Here is a 19,743-nt window from a genome sequence, read left to right on the forward strand (position 1 = left end):
ATATATATATATATATATATATATATATATATATATATATATATATATATATATCCAAATAACTAGTCTTATACTACAATGAAAGCATACAATAAACACAAAAAACTGTTGTCAATTAATTGTTTAAAAACCCATACCAGTTTGGCAGGGATAGTCCTGGTTAATCTTCAGTCTTCCATTTTGCCCATTTTCATGGCTATTTTGAATACTTAACTGGAAAACTTAATTTGGTGACCCCAATTTTTGCTACAGCTAATGTGTATAGTTTATCTGTTGCTATCATTTTAAGGATGTTTTAATTTTAATTTGTTTAATTGTATTTTAAGGGTGGGTGGGATTGGGAGTCATGCAATGTATATTTTAATGTTGTAAGCCCCCCGGTTGCATTGTGCAGAGGGGTGGGATATTAATAATAATAATAATAATAATAATAACAACAACAACAACAACAACAACTAAATGTCCTAGGAGATTATTGCACTACCAGCTTATTCCTGATCTAGGCATGGGCTGAGACCGGGCTGGAAACATATGCTACTACATAGCTCCATGCCCAGATCATTACCATCCTGTCCTTCTCTCTTCCGTAGCTAAAAATGCTTCTTTTCTATCATGGGTGCCATTTTGATTGACGATGGGATGGTAACAATCTGGGCACTGAGCTGTGCAGTAGCACCTCTTCCCAGCCCAGTCTCAGCCTGTGCCCAGATTGGGAAAAAGGCAACACAATAATCTCTCTAGTTTCTAACTCCTGCTTCCATCTTCTACCTTCATCCTCCGATGACTTTAATGGCTGCAAACTAAGTTTGAAATGCAAAAGTAGTTTGAACTCAGTTAAATCAGCAAAAGAGAGAGGAGTGGAGGGGGTGAAGTCTTGCCTTTTCCTCTATGCTGCAGCCTTTCTCAGCTTGTGTGTACTTCCTCATTAATAACTTTTGCCATTGTGACCACACTTAGATGTTGCTAGGTCACATATAACCCTGTTTTTATCTGTGAAATGTTGTCTAATAATATGTTTAAATTCATTCATTCATTCCGTTTTTACATAATTTTTTTTAGTTTTCAGCATGTGACAGGACCCTTATTCTGGGCTTTTGTAACTATCCTATCCTATCCTTCAGAGTAACAGAGTAACAGAGTAACAACTTCTAAAATAATTTGATTAATAATTAAGATAAATATGTTGTCCCTTCCCCTCTTCTTCAGTTGAGACACCAAATGTCTGCTTATTAAAAATTTCACACTGTTTCTGAAATGCATTGCGCACATATTTTCAAAGACAGTTGCTTCCTTCAACTGTAATGCACCAGAAACATTTCTCAAAAGATGTAACAATTTTGTTCAAAGAGTCCAGTTACAAGAAAAATATCCCCTCAGGTACATTAGCTGTGGGCGGGGGAAGAGATTCTAGGCTCTAAAATAAAGTGATCTATTTTGGAAAGAATCCTAGAAGTTACCTCACTAGAGCTATTAAGTTCATTGAAGTTTAAGGCAAATTACATCATTAGAAAGAGTAGGAAATCAAGTATCCGGAGAGCCACTGTCAGTGATGAAACGTGTATTCCCCTGAGATGCCAAGCATTCTGGCATACAACTGCCAAGTGGAAGTCATATACCTCTTAACTACAGTTCTACAGGATCACTGTGGCTATCCAAGAACATTCAGTGCCAAAAGATAAGATGATTGCCAATGTTAATTAAACCTTCTGTTCTGTCCAGACAAGAAGACACAGAATAATTACTAAAGGAAGGAAGTCATTATAACTTTCCCTGTAAGATTCATGCAGAGCTGGTCCTACCATTAGACAAAGTGAGGCAGACTTCCTCAAGCAGTAGGTTTTGGCTGTCATGAAAGAGAAGGAAATTTACTTTGTTATTAGCGGATTACTGCCAGGGAGATATATACACACACACACACACACACACACACACACACACACACACAGAGAGAGAGAGAGAGAGAGAGAGAGATGCTCTCTAGATGCCAAAATAACTTGGCTGGTTTTGAGTACTATACACCTTGGATTAGATGGTTGACTCAGGACAGCAATATGTCTTGATTGCCTTACATATTTTTCAGACAATACAACAGCTTCTTCAAATATCTAAATATGAAGCCACTCCAGGCCAAAAAGGACAAGCCAGTAGTCATATACAAAAGGAACAGAATGCCTGTGTGTTGTGTGAGAAAGAGTTAATTGAATAAAATAAAGGGCAGAGGCCATTCTTAACTATTGAGCATCATGCCCCTGGGAAGATGTCAGCTTCTGTATATCACAAAACAAGCTTATGTAAAAATGGAAATCACTATGTCAAAGAAATGATGCTGAGTGCATTTAATTCTGCCCAAACTCCATGACCATTTTATGTATTTGGAATGATCTACAATGATATTTCAGGGCATATTCTTTTCAAGTGTATTAACAATTGAGCAAGAAAACTTTACTGCTGAGATGTCTAGCAATTTTCACTGTATATTAAAAACTAGTCTCCCATTCTCCCTGCTTCATACCTGATATTCATATCCAGTAAAAGGCAGGAGCGTGGTGTCTTTGAAGGAGGTGGACGAACCATTATAAATGAGTACTAGGTCTAGATTTCGTTGACTGGGTATTGTTTGTCGTCGATAAAGCTCATAATATAAGATCTTTCCATTTGGCTGTTTTGGTCCCGACCACACAATAGAAAGAACAGACTGGACTCCATCATGACTTGATTGCACATCTATGAGAGGGGCTAGCTGTATTTCAGGGGGTGCTTCAAGCGTTTCCACAGAAGCCCATTCACTGGAAGTGCAGCCCAAGAGTGTGCAAGCTTGCACTTGAACTTCATACCTTTAGAATTACAAAAGAGAAGTCAGGCAGTAGAAGAATCTAGCTTATACACATACAGTCAGCTCTCCTTATCAACATTTTTTTACCACAAATTCAAGCATCCACGGTTTGAAAATATTTAAAAAAAAGTATAAATTCCCAATACCAAACCTTGATTTTCCATTTTATATAAGGGACACCATTTTGCTATGTCATTATATTTAATGGGACTTGAGCATCCACGGATTTTGTTACCCACAGGGGATCCTGGAACCAAACCCCAGCAGATAACAAGGGTCCACTGTATACATTGTATATAAAGTAAAACTGCTTCAAAATGGAAAGGTTTGCATCAATTGCATTGTTTAAACAAGCGGGTAACACTTCCTTTTAGAATTAATGCATGGGTTCTCATTTCTCTTCTTTTTTCACCTTGTGAGTGTAACTTCTGTGGAATCCTTTACATGACGATGGCACTGCTGTGGTTGATCATGCTCTTCTGCTTCATGTGGTGGCGGGGAAAACACTGTTACCACTTCCATTGCCATCATTCGATGACAGTATTACCTCTCACCTGCACTGTCCTCATACCATCACTTAGCTGCCTCCCATTGATACCACAAAGAATCCCACACCGTTCTCTATAGAGCCAGCAAGGCTCAGATGCCTAACTCTGAGAGGTCCTTCCTCAAAGCTAGGCTTTGTGGGTGGGACACCTGGAAGTGTGTTTCTGCCATCACAACACAGGCACTCTCCTAGAATTCTCTGAAACAATGCCTTCCTCAAAGCAGGGCATTTGGAGTTGGACTAGCTCTGGTTAGCTGCACATTGTCTGTCTCTTGGTTTCAGCGTTGTCACAGCAGGAATTTAATTGATATAGATCCCCAGAATCTCTGCAATGTCATACTCTGAGGAGCTGACTAGACCACGTCCCAATTATGGCATTTAACACAGAGGCAGAGCAGTCAAACAGAGGCAGAGCAATCTCTCTTTCTCTCCTTCTCTCTCTGTGTGTATACTTCCCAACAACCCTTAAACTCAACCACCAGATGGAGCGATCTTGAGTCTACCTAACTGGAAAGCTTTCCATGTGTCCTTGCATACATGAAGAGGCAAATCCTTCAAAGTACATGTAGAACTCTTAAAATGGTTACATTTTCTTATTTTTACCAGTAGAGGGGAACAGCTGGACATACATACATCTCTTTGCCTCTTGTATTAAAACAGATAGGGAACTTCTGCATCCCTGCATGCATGCAACTTTATGTATTCATTAGAATCTATCCCTTCAAGGAATCATTAGAACAAGATTTATTGGCAGAAATGTACTTTCAATATATTCTATGTGATAATGTTTATGCTTCCCTTGATTTGAGAAAAGAAGTTGCATTTAAAAACCGTTTATCTCTATTCAAAATACAGATTATTTATCTAGATTTCTGTCTCAGTCACTTCATTTAATGGCATATAGTATAAATGTCAAATTCCTACAAAATATAATATTTATAGAAATGATCATAGTTAGGCCTTGGTATCATAAAGCACATTAAAGAAAAAAGGGATAAGATTCTCTGTTCTAGCTTTTAGTTTCAACCCATATTGTATTAAATTGGTATAATTATCTGCATTGGCTATAGTTTACTTTGTCACAGAGTACTTCATGTACATGGTGATTTAGGAAGAACTTGTATCTTATTGTGCCCATGTTTTAATTAAGGAAGAAAAAAAGAATAAGTATCAGTCACATTTTTCTGCACAGTCACATTACATATTGCACTCCCACTTGGCTACTAAAAGAAATGCTAAAAAAACCTAGTTGATAATCTTGTGAGAATACATGGAAGCATCTAGGAAGCATTTATATGTGTCTCCACTGAAAATAATGGCATAATCTCATCTGGGAAGAAAAGTAATGAGCACCTCTGTCTTGCATGAAAATGCACAGAATGTGACATGGATACTTAGAGACCAACAGTGAAAAAGAAAAGAAGTAGTAGTGTCCTGAAGCTATTGATAAAGACTTTATTCTAATTGATCAGGTAGTGATATATTAAAGATCCCATTGACAGGGCCTAGTTATAAGAGAAGGAAAAATTGATTGACTAAGTAAGTTCAACTGAATGAAGAGCGGGCAGCTTTACAGTGGATAATGAAGTATGCCTCTGGATCAAAGCTGGCCACAACTGTCTTTTATGGGGTGCAGAGAACCAATCACATACATTAAGAAACTAATTCTTTAGGTATTATTAAGCAAAATAAAGTGAATGCTCTAAAATTGAATTTTGAAAGAAGAGACGCGGATAAGAAGTGGGGGAGGGGAGAGAATTGTGCCATTAGAACAGATCTTAAATTTTGTATATCTTTGAATTTCCAGCTCTCTACTTCCCATTATCATTGGAGAAAGCTTTTATTATTCTTTGTTCTGTATTCTAGAAATCATGGACACTCTCACCTTTCCTTATACTGCATTTAGACACATGATCTGACACTGCCGGGTTATTGTGGGCTGTCTGATTTTGGCTTGCTGACATACAATTTCCCCTTGGAGAACAGTGCTATCACTGGTTTGATGCAAAATATTCATTCACAAGTACATATTTACAACTGACCTGCGATAGGGTTCTAGTTCTGCTGAAGTGTAGGACCGCCCTCTGAAAGAAACATGAGATGAATCTAGGTGAAAAAATTTATTTTCTGGTTTAATAGGATCCCGAATAGTGATTGTATAATTGATTATTTCACCATTAACTTTTGCTGGAGGATCCCAAGTAACTAAAATAGTTTCTGAGGACAATGCTTGCAGTCTAGGAGGGGACATTCCAGAAGGGGAAGAAGGATTGGTTCTAATTTTAGCTACTGCACTAGTAATACTTCCTTTGCTGTTGTTTGCAGTAACAGTGTAGCTATATTCTTTTCCTGGAGTGAGCATGAAGTCATGATAGCGAGGTTCCAGACCTGAATAAATCAGAAGTCCATTTCTCCTCAGCTCATACATTTGGATTTTACCATTTGGATTTGCAGGAGGCTTCCATGTGACTTCTATTGATTCTGAACCCGTCACCAGCAAACTAGGGACGTCTATGTTAAGTGGAGGAGCCTCCATTGTCCAAAAATATTTGGATGCACTAGCTGTACAGCCTCCATTTGTACATGCAACCAATGTAAGGTCATACTTAGTGTAAGGTTGTAGATTCAGCACTTTTCGGGACAAACTTTTCCCCACATAGAGCTCTTCACCATTTAATTTTAAAATGTATTTTGTGATTTCTCCATTTTGAATTTGGGGCGATGACCAGGATACATTAACATGGGTGGAACTTAGATCTTCTATAGTGGGAGTGCTCACTACAGCTGGAGCTGCTTCAAGTGTTCGTATGCTGGTGTGGTCACTGGTAGAACACCCTCCCATTGTACAAGCGGTGACAGCATAGAAGTATTCTGAATATGGTTGTAAGCCTTCATCAGTATAGTTGAAAGTAGTAGCATCAAAGCTAAAAGGATAGGGAACACCATTTCTTTGGAGCCTGTAAGACTGCAGAATGCCATTGGGTTCTTCTGGGGAGGACCATAAAATCAATGTTTTGTCTGGGTTTCCTGGAATATACTTCAAGAAAGGTGGAGCCAAGCCCTTTGGAGGTGCTTGGCTGGTTTTTGCAACTGACCAAGCACTATCTGTATAGCCAGCTGAATTCCAGGCACGTATTTTATATTCATAACTAGTCCATGGCTGCAAACCTTCAGCTTTATATACAAAAGTATTACTTCCAGTGTTATATTCTGTGAAAACAATTTCCTCTTTTTCTGTTGTTGCATTTTTCCCTGAAGCATTTTCTTTGGTGTTTCTGTGAATAACTTCATAGTATATTATTTTCCCATTTGAATTAATTGGCTCAGACCATCTTACTCCAATGCTGGTTGCATTCACAGACTCAATTACAGGTGCCATCTGAGAAGCAGGAGGGGCTTCATCTGTCCAGATTGGCTGGGGCAAAGAACGAGTGCAGCCAGCTACTGTGCAAGCTTCAAGGACCAGAGTGTAAAGAGTGAAAGGCTCAAGCCGTCTGAAGAGGAATTGACGGGACAAACCACTGTATTCTAGGTGATTGTCACTGAAAATATTGTAAATCTGAAAGGAAAAAAAAAACCCTATACATTAATGAAAAGATATCAACAACAGAATTCTATAGTTCAGATGTTCAGTAAGCCAAATGGAGGCCACAAATTATGCACAGGGATTCACAGACTCCATAAAATCCTGCTCCTCATTGGAACTGTAAAAACAGAAAGATTATCAAGTTCATAGCAAGGCATAACAAATAGCATTTGGGATGTTTTCATATTGATGTGTCACCAAGATACTTAGAAAATCTACCTTTATTTTCCTCCAAAGCTTCATAGTAGTTTAAGACAGATAGATAACATTATTATTTTTTCCTGAATATTAAACTGAGAATTGAGTGAGACACTGAGGTAACTAATCACATAGAGCATTTATGAACAAAATGTGAAGACCAAGGCTTGGACCTTAACTGGCAAGTCATTGATTGAATTTGCCAAGAAGCTTAATGAGTGACCATTTGGGACTTATCTCAGCCCAGTGTGCTTCAGGGGTTTGATGGAGGATGGGTGGTGGTGGTAGGGAATCTGTATTGTTGTTGTGTGCTTTCAATTCATTTCTGACTAATGGCGACCCCAAAGTGAACCTATCATGGAGGTTTCTGGGGCTGTGAGTTTGTGACTTGCCCAAGGTCACCCAGTGGCTTTCCATGGCTGAGTTGTACTAGTCCTTAAAAGAAGGATATGATATAGTCAATATTGTACTGAGTCTGTGGCAGTAAAGTCTCTGATGATTGACTGCATTGGTATGGTACACTGGAAGGTTCAGTTGCCTAGAGATCCATAGTTGAAATGCAATTACTAGTCTGAACCAGAGTGGACCTACTGAGTCAAATAATTTACTTTAGAGTTGATTTACTTGGCAACTGATTCAGTGGGTTTACTCTAGTTGGGATTAGCAACTGGATTCATTATTATACATAGTGATGAGGAAATTCTGTATGAAAAGATCATAGTACCAATTTGACAGGGATTAAAACTTAAAGCAATTTTCATACCTAAGAGTGAAGTATTTCAAATGTTTTCTGACCCCTCAGAGAGGGTACACATTTTCTACTTTTTTCTTCATTTAAGAACATCTTTTGGTGAAAAATTAGTTTTTGTGCAAAACCACACACACAAAAAAAAGGATTTGCATTGTTTTCTGCACGAAGCCCAAGATTTTGGCCCAGCAAACCTTTTGCAAAGAAAGTCTCCAAGTATGACAAATCTTACCAGATTGTGCTGATGTGTTGAGACATTCTTTCTCACTGAGGATAAGAAAATCTGCAAGTATTATTTACACACTGAAAACCTCACGATGATGGGGATGGATTGAGTAACCCAGGATAAAGCTACATATTACATTTAAGCATGTTTTTGTTTTCTTTTTTAAGTGTGCATAACATGCCACTTAGATTTCAAAGGAACAGCACTCTTGGAAGGCAATCAAAAAGCAAACAGAATATAAATAGCAATCTCCCCTTGCTTTCTCAGACTTACAACAGAGGCTGGAATAATGCAGTGGGAGTGAGTCTGTTAGTCAGAATCTGCTAGAGCATATACTTCTGAGTACTGTAACTTCTGAAATGGAACACCTCTGATAATTTTACCATGAAAAGTAGTACTTGTGTTCTGTTTCTCTGTGACACAGTAGTGGATAATGGGCTAAACAAGCTAAGTCCTCCCCAAAACATTGCCATTGGGGGAAGGAAAGTGAGGAAACAAAAGTTAATACTGGTTCCCCTAAGGAGCTGCAACTGCCTTCTTTTGTTCACTTGCTACCTTTTAATGGCTGTCCTGTCTTAGGGGAAAAGATACAGGAGGAAGTAACACCTTCCACAGGGAAAAGATAAGTAGGGAACAACCATTACCCCTGGTCCAAACCTTAGTGCTGAGAAAGGTTTAGGTGTTTCTGAAAGGAAAAGCTGCTGTCTCTTTTTGCTCACCCTGATAATTTAGTTCAGTGGGCTGAATCCTTACTGTTAAGCCACCCAGAGGAAGAATGTTTGCTTACTAATTTTCCATGATGTACTCATGGCTGCTGCTTCTAGGAAGTGATGTGGCTTTTTTTCCTGATGAAGTGTCCATAAGAGGCATTGTTGGGTGAGCAGGACAGGGGGAGCAAGAAATTTGAGACAGAAGAAAAATCACTGCTCAGTTGCATGACTCTTCCTCCTCTACACAGATGCAACAGAATTCAGAGAAAGAATGCTGGGTGGGTGTTGAGTAGGCTTTGCCTAGAGTGTAGGAGTATGGTTCATGCCCAGTAATACTTCTTGTCAGCTGCTTATTGTAGCACACACTTTTACCATAAGTGAATGCCATAAAACAACAAAGGTAGAGAAATTACAGTGCTTCATACTGGGTAATGGCCTCACTACATCTGCAGGATGCCATTGATTTGAAATCCCAATAATATAGATCAGCACACATCACAAGAACATTAGTCCCAAAATCATTACTAAAAGGCTATGATATCTCCATCTGGAAGTCTCCCTACCTGTGCATATTCTTCAACCATAAGTTGCAGGGATGACAGAAGAAAATACTCAAACTTTTACACTGAAGGGTAAATTTAGCTACAAACAGTACAGAAGGAAAAGGGAATTGCAAATTGTTTTCTGCAGATAAATGATGCTAGCTCTTATGTGATATGTGATGAGAATTTCACATACTCAGCTTCATGCCATGGATTTGGGCAGAGAGTTATATATTTATCTGAATAATATTGCAACAATATTTAGGACCAGCTCCAAAATTGAAGAGGCCCTTAGTGAAGCTCCATTTGGTAGTTCCCAGTGGATTCAGCAAGGATTTAGAAGTTTACTCTGAAGGCTTAGTTACTCCAGTTGATTAAATGTCTAGACATGCTAAGGAAGATCATTTTACATCTAGGGATTTGCAAAGTATTTCCAAATACTTGCTTCTCGGAGGTAGTAGATGGGTTTACATGGAAATGACATGAACTATGAATCCTGTTCAACCCTGGGTCTGCCAACAGCAATTCATGTTGGGTCTGCCCATATTCACAAACCATAAAATGTATTAAGCATTATAAAATGGACAACAATTTTGGTCTTGCACCTAGCAAAAAGGCTGAATTCATATTTCTACATTCTGTTCTCATTCAGTGCCATCACTCACTTTCCCACAAACAATAAAAAGTATTAAGGATTTTGAATGGACAATAAATTTAGCTTTGTACCCAACAAGAATGCTGAATTAATCTCTCCCTCTCTCTCTCTTTCAATAAGATTCTAAGTTTCAATTACCTTAATGTCACCATTGGGCTTTGAAGGCTCTGCCCATTTAAGCAATAGCGCCCGGCCATTCTCCTTCTTTTCCACTGTAAAGTTTCTGAGGCCATTTGGGGAAGCTTCCAAAGTGCGTACAGAGGTCCATGGGCTTGAAACATGCCCAGCATTGTTTACAGCAACAACATGGATGTGGTATGTTGTGAATGGCTTCAAACCAAATAAATGAGTTTGATGTAAGGTTCCCTGCAGTGAAATAAAATAAAATAATTAAAAAAAGAGAATCACAAACACTGTGCTCCTGCCACCATTTCTATATTTAATCTTATCCTTCTTTTTTCCTCGAGATGGTGTTCCCCCCCACCTTCATTTCCTGATTACTCTGACTGTAGTTCCTTCTCAACACATGTTCAATGTGAACAGAGTAAAGAACTGAATAAAGTTCTTGTTGCTGTGGACAAACATGATATTGCTTTTGCTAAGACTAAAAGATATACAATGAAAGCAGTACAAGTGGGACTCTTGAACTGAAAGTTATACATGCATACACACACACACTTGAAAAAAACATTTATAAAAGTGGCATAGATATGAGTGCAAGATTCATTTGGGTTAGGTTTAGTCACTGACTACATAGTAGAAGCCTACTGTTAAGATGTCATTTCTTCTTGTTGTTGTGTGCCTTCAAGTCATTTCTGACTTATGGGGACCCTAGGGCGAACCTATCATGAAGTTTTCTTGGCAAGATTTGTTCAGAGAGATTTGCCTTTGCTTTGCTCTGAGGGTGAGAGAGTGTGACTTGCCCAAGGTCACCCAGTGAATTCCCATGGGTAAGCAGGGATTTGAACCCTGGTCTCCATAGGCATAGCCCTATATTCAAACCACAACACCACACTGGCTATTTTATGTCATATCTACCTGTAGCATACTTCTGTGCTGGACTGTGGCAGATAATCATTGAGAAACCACTGTGCAGAAAAATATCTTAATTTTTTTACCCATCTTTGTCCCTCCTCCTTTACTGAATTTGTTTATGTAAAGATTAAGTATCTGTTTTTTACCCTCATGTCCACCAATGGGAGGCAATACAAAATAGATTGGGCAACATGTTTTAAAATCCAAATCTGAATTCAACTCTGCCTAGGATTCTCTTTTTAGTAGCAGAACTGAGTCCCCACTCCTGCCACACAGAAATCTATTCCCATTACACACCACAAGCTTTTCCCATCTCCCTAACCTAAGAGACTGGAGGGGTATGTCTTTTTGTTGCTTCTAAACAACTGGGCATCAGAAATCCTTGGTGAGTGATGTGATTGCAGATCACACATAGGTCTATTAAGAACATGAGAGCTAGTGTGGTGTGATGGTTATGGATTGGATTAGGACACTGGGAGGCCAGGCCAGGGCCCTCCTAGGCTGGTCACACTCTCTCAGAGGAACAGAAAAACAAATACAAAAACAAACAAACAAACAAACAAACACAAATCTTGCCCCCCCCCCCCCCAAAAAAAAAAAACACATCCTGTGATAGAGTTGCCATAAATCAGAAATGACTTGAAAGTCCACAAGAACAAGACTTACTCTTTGGTCTTCCAGATCTTTTAAACTTCAGTTCTTAGAATCCTTGGTCAAGTGGGTTGGGGTTTCTGGGGGCTGCAAACACTTGGAGAACCAATGTTTGACAGTTATCAGACTAGTAGATCAACTGTCTGCTTCCCCTGGTGTAGTGTTGTGCATACCTATCAACATTTCACAATCAAAAACTAGGACACATATGGATAAGCAACATCATGGTGTGGTCAAGATGGAAACATTTATCAGTGAGAAAGAACATACAACCTAGGAGAAGGGGTAACAGTTTGCTTTTTCCTGAGCCTACTGAGAGGGTCAAGTTCTACTCCCATCTCTCCTTTTCCCTTGCACAGATGTGTGGAAGCTATTTTTATACTTTGAAGTCTGTTTGTAACAAATAAAGTAGGCTGAGGGCAAAGGTGGAAAGTGGGAGGTGGAGAGAAATACTGGAGCATTTTAAAAGTATCTGAAAAAACTGGAATGATGGAGGATTAACTGGGATTGTCTATGACAAATAGCATCTGGAGGGCATATGTCATGCAAGTCACCAGCAGCTTCTGTCTGCTCTGTATTGGGCCTCATTTCTCTTCTTACTTTTGTGATGCAGAGGCCTCTCCCTTTATAGTGCATGGAAGTCAAAAGTCAATTCTGTGGCTTTGTGTTAAGTGGCTAAAAGCCAGCACTTCTAACCTTTAAATATTTAAATATCTGTTAAGCTACCAGATCCTAGAACTTTTTTTTTACGGAAAAATAATCATTTCTTTTTTAAAATATTAAAAGTTAGATGATAAATATTTAAATAGTTATTTTCTCACAACAATGAGCTTTCCTTTTAGACAAATATAGTTCAGTATTTGAATGTCCATTCTGAATATTAAAACTCTTATATGCCACCAGTACTGATTATAAATACACTTTTCAATGACAATTATTCTTCCCGCCCCCTCCCCATTAAACAGGGCAAACACTGGTGAGATTAATAATGAAAATGGAGAAGGAGGGTTGAAAGGATCGTTATTGTTGGGAATTCCTAGTCATCCATGCCAAGGAAGCTTTGAGCTAAACTATCCAAGCTGGTTAAAAGCACTATGATAATCAGATATTGAGGTCAAACAAATCCAAACTTCTTGTTCAGTCCTAAACACATTTACACAGAAGCAAACTGCCTATAGCATAGTGGGAATTACTTTGTGCTAAACCAGTGTGGTATGCTCAGCCTCAGAGGAAGGCAATGAAAAACCCCGCCGGTGAATCTTGATAGGGATGCCTTAAGAGTCAATATAAGTCAGAAATGTCTTGAAGGCACACAACAATAAACAACAAAGTATTTGTGAAAGACTGCAGTTACAGTCTTAGGATGGGGTGAGGGAAGGAGTAGATATCTAGGGCTAAAGATTTCCTTCCCACAGGAGTCTAGTCCAGCCCCATTTTTCCTTTCTGCTAGCCGGAAGACTTTTTTGTTTACCCAAGTCAATGTTTATTTCTGAAGATCTTTTAATCAGGGCATGTTGTGCTTCTGTCATTACCATCTGTGTATTTTAAATACCTTTTAAATGGCTTTAAATTCATGATGGACATTTTAAAAAATCCTTTTTTAAACATTTTTAAATATTTAAAAATTATCCATTGTTTTAACTGTCCTTTGATTTTATTTACATTGTGAGCCACTTTGGCTCCCATACTGGGAGAAAGGAAAGATAAAAACAAAATAAATAAAATGGACTGTGGATCGATAATTATTCTTTTTAAAAACAAATGGAATGTGGGACTACATGCCAGCAGCAGGTAGGGGCAACTTATGACTGACATGTGATAACCTCAGCATAGATGCCCAGAGCCTTGGCAATTTTTGAAGTCAGGTTGATGCATTGCAAAAGGGAAGGTTTTTCCTATCCAGGTGCTGCTTGGGTGTTGTTGTTTTTTATGGCCACTGGTTGGGTAAAGGTCAAGACCCGGTGTTGTAAACCTTGAAGTCATTTCAAGTCCTCAGGTATGCCTATCATAGTTTTCTCAAATTTGTTCTCAGTGGTTTGCTATTGCCTTCCTCTGAAGCTGAGAGATTATGACTCGGTGAAAGTCACCCACTAGGTTTCCACAGTTGAGCAGGGGATTCAAACATACATGATGTATCCTATGTGATGCGTCCAAACTGCACATCACACAGGACACATCACCGTGCCGCTGGAGGGCGCTTATGGCGCCTTACCAGCAGCGCGGAAAGGAGCTGCATTTTGCAGCTCTTTTCTATGCATGCATCGCTGGTGTGGCAACCACATGGCTGTCCCAATGATGCAGAGGAGAAAGGAGTTGCCCCTTTCTCCTCTTTAGGTTCGGGGTGCTGGTGGGCATGAAGCCGCAAGTGCACCCCTTTTCCGGGCTAAAGAGAAGCGGCATTTTGCCGCTTCTCTTTGGCCTGGAAAAACACCAGATTGGGGCTACAGGGCTGTGTGTGGGGTTACTGTGCTTCCAGGGTGGGCACAGACTCTCCCCTTTTGGGCTGGTCTGTACAGCCCCTATGTCAGTTGAGGTCTTCTCTCTCTCTGACTCTTTCTCTCTCACACACATATCCCATAGTCAGCTCTTCAGCAAGCACACTTTTTACTAAGCTGTTTTGGAGTTCTCCCCCCCACTGGAATTTTTATTCTAAATATATTTTATATTTCTGCAAACTTTGGGGGTCTCCAAGGCTGCCATTTTATGCAGAACTGATACAAAAACCATGGCAATCATAGCCTGAAGCAGAAGAAAACAATACAGGAATATATGAGAGAGAGAGAGAGAAGAGAGCTGGTGGAGGGGAAGCGATTAAATGATTATATATGGAGAGAAAAAAAGTTTAGGTATTATTTTAAAAACCCTTGGGATCAGTAATGACCCCCAAAGAACAAGCTACATTAAATGCCTATAGAAATCACCTCAAGCACACTAGATGTATTTTTAAATGCTGGCTGCTCTGGGATAGTTTGGTTATCTTTTCTCATAAGAAACATGGGAAGCATGTGGGCTATAAAGAAAAACATATGCATATTGTCAATAGTAGCACCTGTTCAATTACACTTTATTTCAGTATGGAGAATCCTGTTTAGCCCCTAGATGGCAATACTATCAAACAGTTTTTATACCATGAGTACTTAATGATTAACAACCAGCATTCAGTCATCCAACATACTCAAGGCAGCCATTAAAAAAATAACAAAAATGATTTCATTATAGATTCTTTTAATAAACATTTATAGCTCAGATCCTTGAAAGTGGAAGCATTCAAACTGCTATAGCCAAAGGGAACTTGTACAGCCCAATGCAAAATTATAGACTGCAGGTTAAAGTAGAGAGCTCAATTTGAAGTGATGTTTGGCACAAAAATCTGGCATCAGGAACCACACTGGCACAAAACACAATTAAAATTAGCTTTACAATTGGATGAAGTCTGTATTAATAGTTTTTTATGAAGACAGTAATGTATTAGGATTGCACAACCAAACTTTTAAATGCCTACAATTTACAACCTATGGTTTAGTAAAGGAGATGAAGTTAAATGATTGCTTCTGATTCTGCTGAAAGGCTGAGAAGGCTTCAAAATGACTTACAGTAGACCAAAAAGGATGATACATTCCATCAATCAGCTAATATCTGAGATTTCTAATAAAATATCTAGAAGAAACTACACATTGCAAAAAACACATGCTCAAAATTAGCACCCTTTTTTTTTGTTTTAAGGAAAGGGAGAAGCTACAGGGAGCCAGATCAGGACAGAATATGTCACATACAATAGCAGCTTTGCACCAAAGAATGGATGAAAAGTGGTCCACCAATACTCGACCATGATAGGGAAGCTGTCATTAGTTTCAGCAACAACTGAAAGTGCTTTGGAACCATTAAGCTGCATGCTACAGCCTCAAGGAAAATTTTGATCTGCTGAGTCCCATGTTATTTATTGCAAGGAAAAAGCATCTTGGGATTTTTGCTAGCACCACAAGGTAGAAGGAAGGGACAATTCTATTCCAATACACTTTGGGTCTTGCAGCTACAGTGGGCCCTTGGTATCCACCAGTGTTTGGTTCCAGGACCCCATGTGGATACCAAAATATGTGGATGCTCAAGTCCCATTAAATCTAAGGACATAGTAAAATGGTGCCCTTTATATCAAATGGCAAAAAACAAAGTTTGCATTTTTGGAATTTATATTTTTTAGAATATTTTCAATCCATGAATGCTTGAATCTATGGATAAAAAAACCCATTAATATGGAGACTTCTAAGATGTATGCAAGGATCACACATTCAGTCTGGTCTGAATATGAAGGCCAGCTCTTCTTCAGGATGCTATAAACTGCATCACATATCTATTCAAGCAGATTATTTTAATTTATTTCTCTACTACCCATCATAGGCAGCATATGCGGGTAGTATTTTAATTTCAGTTGTGTTTAATCATGGTTTCTGTTTAACAATTTGGTTGCTTCCCTTTCTTATTTCTTGCTGTAGTTACCAGGATCAGCAGTCTAGCTCTCTGAACCATACCAAGTGCTTTGTTTTTCTCTCATGACTTGGTCACTGACTGAGGGACTCTCCAGACTGCCCCTAATGAGCGGCATGCTGGCCTGTGGAGAGTGCAATAAGGAGCCGCAAAAAGTCGCTCCTTTTTGCACCCTCCAAGGGGTGCCATAGCTGCAGCAGCACAGCTTTATGACTCCCCTTTGCTGCTGCATCATGTGGATTCAGTGCTGGTGCATCATGATGGCATGCACCATGTGTGCCAGCACACACCAAAATGGCACCATGGGGGTGGAGTTAGGGCATCCAGTGTGAGGACACTGCACAAAGTGCCAGTCTGTATAGGTCCTAAGACAGCTTTAAAGGCTTTAGACAAATGATGGAGGATAAGGCTACTAGTGGAGCGCCAGAATGGTGTAGTGCTGAGTGTTGTACTATGACTTTGGGGACCAGGGTTTGCATCCCTCCTCAGCCATGGAAACCCACTGGATGATTCTGAGCACATCACACTCTTTCAGCTTCATAGGAAGGCAGTGATAGGTTCACATTAGGATCACCATACATCAGACATGAGTTGAAGTCACACAACAACAATAGCCTTTAGGGCTGAAGGGCGGGGTATAAATACCATAAATAATTAATAAATAAATACAACAACAACAACAACAAGGCTACTAATTACGATGGCTATATATTACCTCTACTGTGAGAGGCAGCAGTTGCTGGGGGCAGGTAGCTGTGGCCTTGAGTCTTCAAGAACTGAGTCTGCTGAAGACAGGGTCTTTTGTAGCTTTCTCACTGATAGTGTTGCCATACATTGAAGACTAATTGATGGCACATAACAACAACTGTTCTTCTGTCCTGCTTCTTGCCTTCCTTGTGGGGTACTGTGGAACCAGAATGCTTGACTAGTAGATGAGTCTTTTATCTAACCCAACATAGCTCCTCTTATGTTCTTATGGCTTCCCTCAGGTTATAATTATTACTAGATAATCAAATTCTACAAATTAATCATTTTTAAATAATCAAATTTTATATTTCCAGCCCTGTATTTTTTGTATAAAATACAGAAAATATTTTTACTTTCTGATAGGCATGATTACAATTAGCATATTTGTTGTTGTTATGTTCCTTCAAGTCATTTTTGGCTTATGGTGACCCTAAGACAATTTTCCTGGCAATATTTGTTCAGATGGGGGTTTTGCCAATACCTTCTTCTGGGCTGTGTGATTTTCCTAAGGTTACCCAGTGGGTTTCCATTGCTGAGCAAACCAAACCACATCACATTCAGACCACTACACCATACTGGCTCTGTTACTGTAGTGCATGCCTTTGATCAACATGGTAAAGAAACTAACAATGCATTAGTTGTTTCTGTCAGTAGAATTTGGTGGCTTTTACCAGTTGTGGAAACATATTGATAAACATCAACTGCTGTTTTCTACATGGCTACAGAATTTGGATCCCCCCCCCCACACACACACATGCTCTGAAATAATTTGGTATCATCCTATCAAGCTGGCATTATTTAGCTGCTTACTAGTTTATGCATTTAAATTTGTATCCTATTTTATCTGTAGGCCAATGTGCAGGTCTCCAAATGTTACTAGATTGCAACTTCCATCAGCCTTAGTCAGCATAGGCAATGATGAGGAATGCTGTGACAAGGGGTTTATATTCATGAAAACTCATGCAAATATAAAAACCAGATCGTCTTAAAGGCACATTTCTATCTTTCCTCCCCCTTCCTTCCTCCTGTTTAAACTGATGTCATGTTTACAGTGTTCCAGCGGAACTATAACAACTGTTAGCTTTTCTCACTAGTGTGCCACAAGTCAAGAAATTAGTTATGAAAAAATGATTCTGGATGGCACATTCCACACACACACACCCTGCTGTTTCCTTCAGTATCCCTTACCAATAAATTCAGATATGAAATGCATAAAGATGTAGCAAATCCAACTTCAAACATTATAGCAAGGTTAAACATGAACACAGCTGTGACACATGCACACACTCCAGATCTAGATGTTTTTGAACCTTGGGTTCAAGCTGGGGTTATAGTCAGCTGCCAGCTATCTTGGAACATCAAGCATGTTAGCATTAGAACTGCCAAGGCCTTCCAGTGCATCCTTTTTTATAGACAAAAACTGGAATAGTATATTAAAGAAGCAAATATATATATATATATATATATATATATATATATATATATATATATATATCAGGTGGCAATAAGAATGTAAAAATATTTGGGGAAAAAATTCAAACATTTATTTCTCGAGTAACCCTAACAAGAAAATCCTGAACTGATGAAAAACTTTTTAGTTTAGGATGTATTCTATGTAAAACATGCATGTGGTTTTTTTCCTCGTCTTTGCAGAAAACATCACTTTCTGCAAAGAAAATGCTATTTCCTGCACAGAAAATGCTGTTTTCTGTACAAAATTGCTGTGTACAAATTTTGTGCGGAATAATTCTCAAACTACAAACATTGTTGAAAAATTGTGTGCCCAGTTTCTGGAGCTGCAGCAGAACCTGATAATCATTTTTGGGTGGTTGATTGGTTGTCCATACTGTTATATGCATCTGCTGAATTCTCTCATCTTGACCAAAGTTATGAACTGGCAATCTGACTTTGTCTGAGCATGCTCAGTCCAGTACAGCTATAGGACATACTGTATATACTCATGTATAAGTCCAGATTATTTATTTTTGTTTATTGAATTTATATCCCACCTTTCTCCTGAGATGGGATTCAAAGTAGCTTACAGCAATTTAAAAGAAGATGAAGCAAAAATCTTATTTTACAAAAGTTAAAAAAGAATTAAATAACAGTATTTTTTATAAAGTGGTTTTAAAAGGTTAAAAACACATTTAAAGTACAATAATTACCAATAAAAGTTTTAGCACACACACACACACACACACACACACTTGTTGATGTGTGCCTTCAAATCATTTATCACCTATGGCAACCCTAAGGTGAATCTGCCATAGGATTTTCTCGGCACTCCACTCCACTGCCTCTCTTCATAATTAAATTCAGTCTTTCTATAATTTCTACTCTGGTTATTCCATAATTCAGTTTCAAAGGCCTGTCAGAATAGGCCATGTTGAGAGAAAAGTGCAAGGAAGTTGACAACTGGACCTCCCATGGAAGGGAGTTCCCAAACTTGGGAGCAGCCTTGGAAAAAGCTTTTTCCCATGTTTTCACCAAACACGGCTGAGCAGGTGGTGAGCCTGAGAGAAAGCCCTCCCCTGCAGATCATAGAGACATATTTTCCCTTCTCATTCAGATAAAGAATAAAGTGGAAGATTACATTGTGTTTGCATGTCTGATAAACTCACTTTTTTGTTCACTGCTCTATGCATATGGTGAGAATGCCCATCCAAGTGCATGTGTGAAGTGAGGCTTTTATGCACCAAAACACCTGTGACTTTCACAGGCCGATAAATATGTGACTACCTTGCTTGACAAGTGAGAGGGAGGAAGGCAGGATATAAATAAAC

At 38.9% G+C, this 19,743-nt stretch overlaps 1 protein-coding gene across 1 annotated transcript in view; it reads right to left on the reverse strand.

The window, feature by feature from the left end:
• Positions 1–19,743, reverse strand: part of USH2A (usherin) — a 665,459-nt gene that overhangs the window by 48,275 nt on the left and 597,441 nt on the right. Inside the window, 3 exon segments of the mRNA XM_042475774.1 lie at positions 2,513–2,834; positions 5,423–6,939; positions 10,184–10,411. Of these exon segments, the coding sequence (XP_042331708.1) occupies positions 2,513–2,834; positions 5,423–6,939; positions 10,184–10,411 (2,067 nt within the window).

The sequence above is a fragment of the Sceloporus undulatus genome, chromosome 1 (assembly GCF_019175285.1).
Source record: "Sceloporus undulatus isolate JIND9_A2432 ecotype Alabama chromosome 1, SceUnd_v1.1, whole genome shotgun sequence".
In the NCBI taxonomy this organism is placed as follows: domain Eukaryota; kingdom Metazoa; phylum Chordata; class Lepidosauria; order Squamata; family Phrynosomatidae; genus Sceloporus; species Sceloporus undulatus.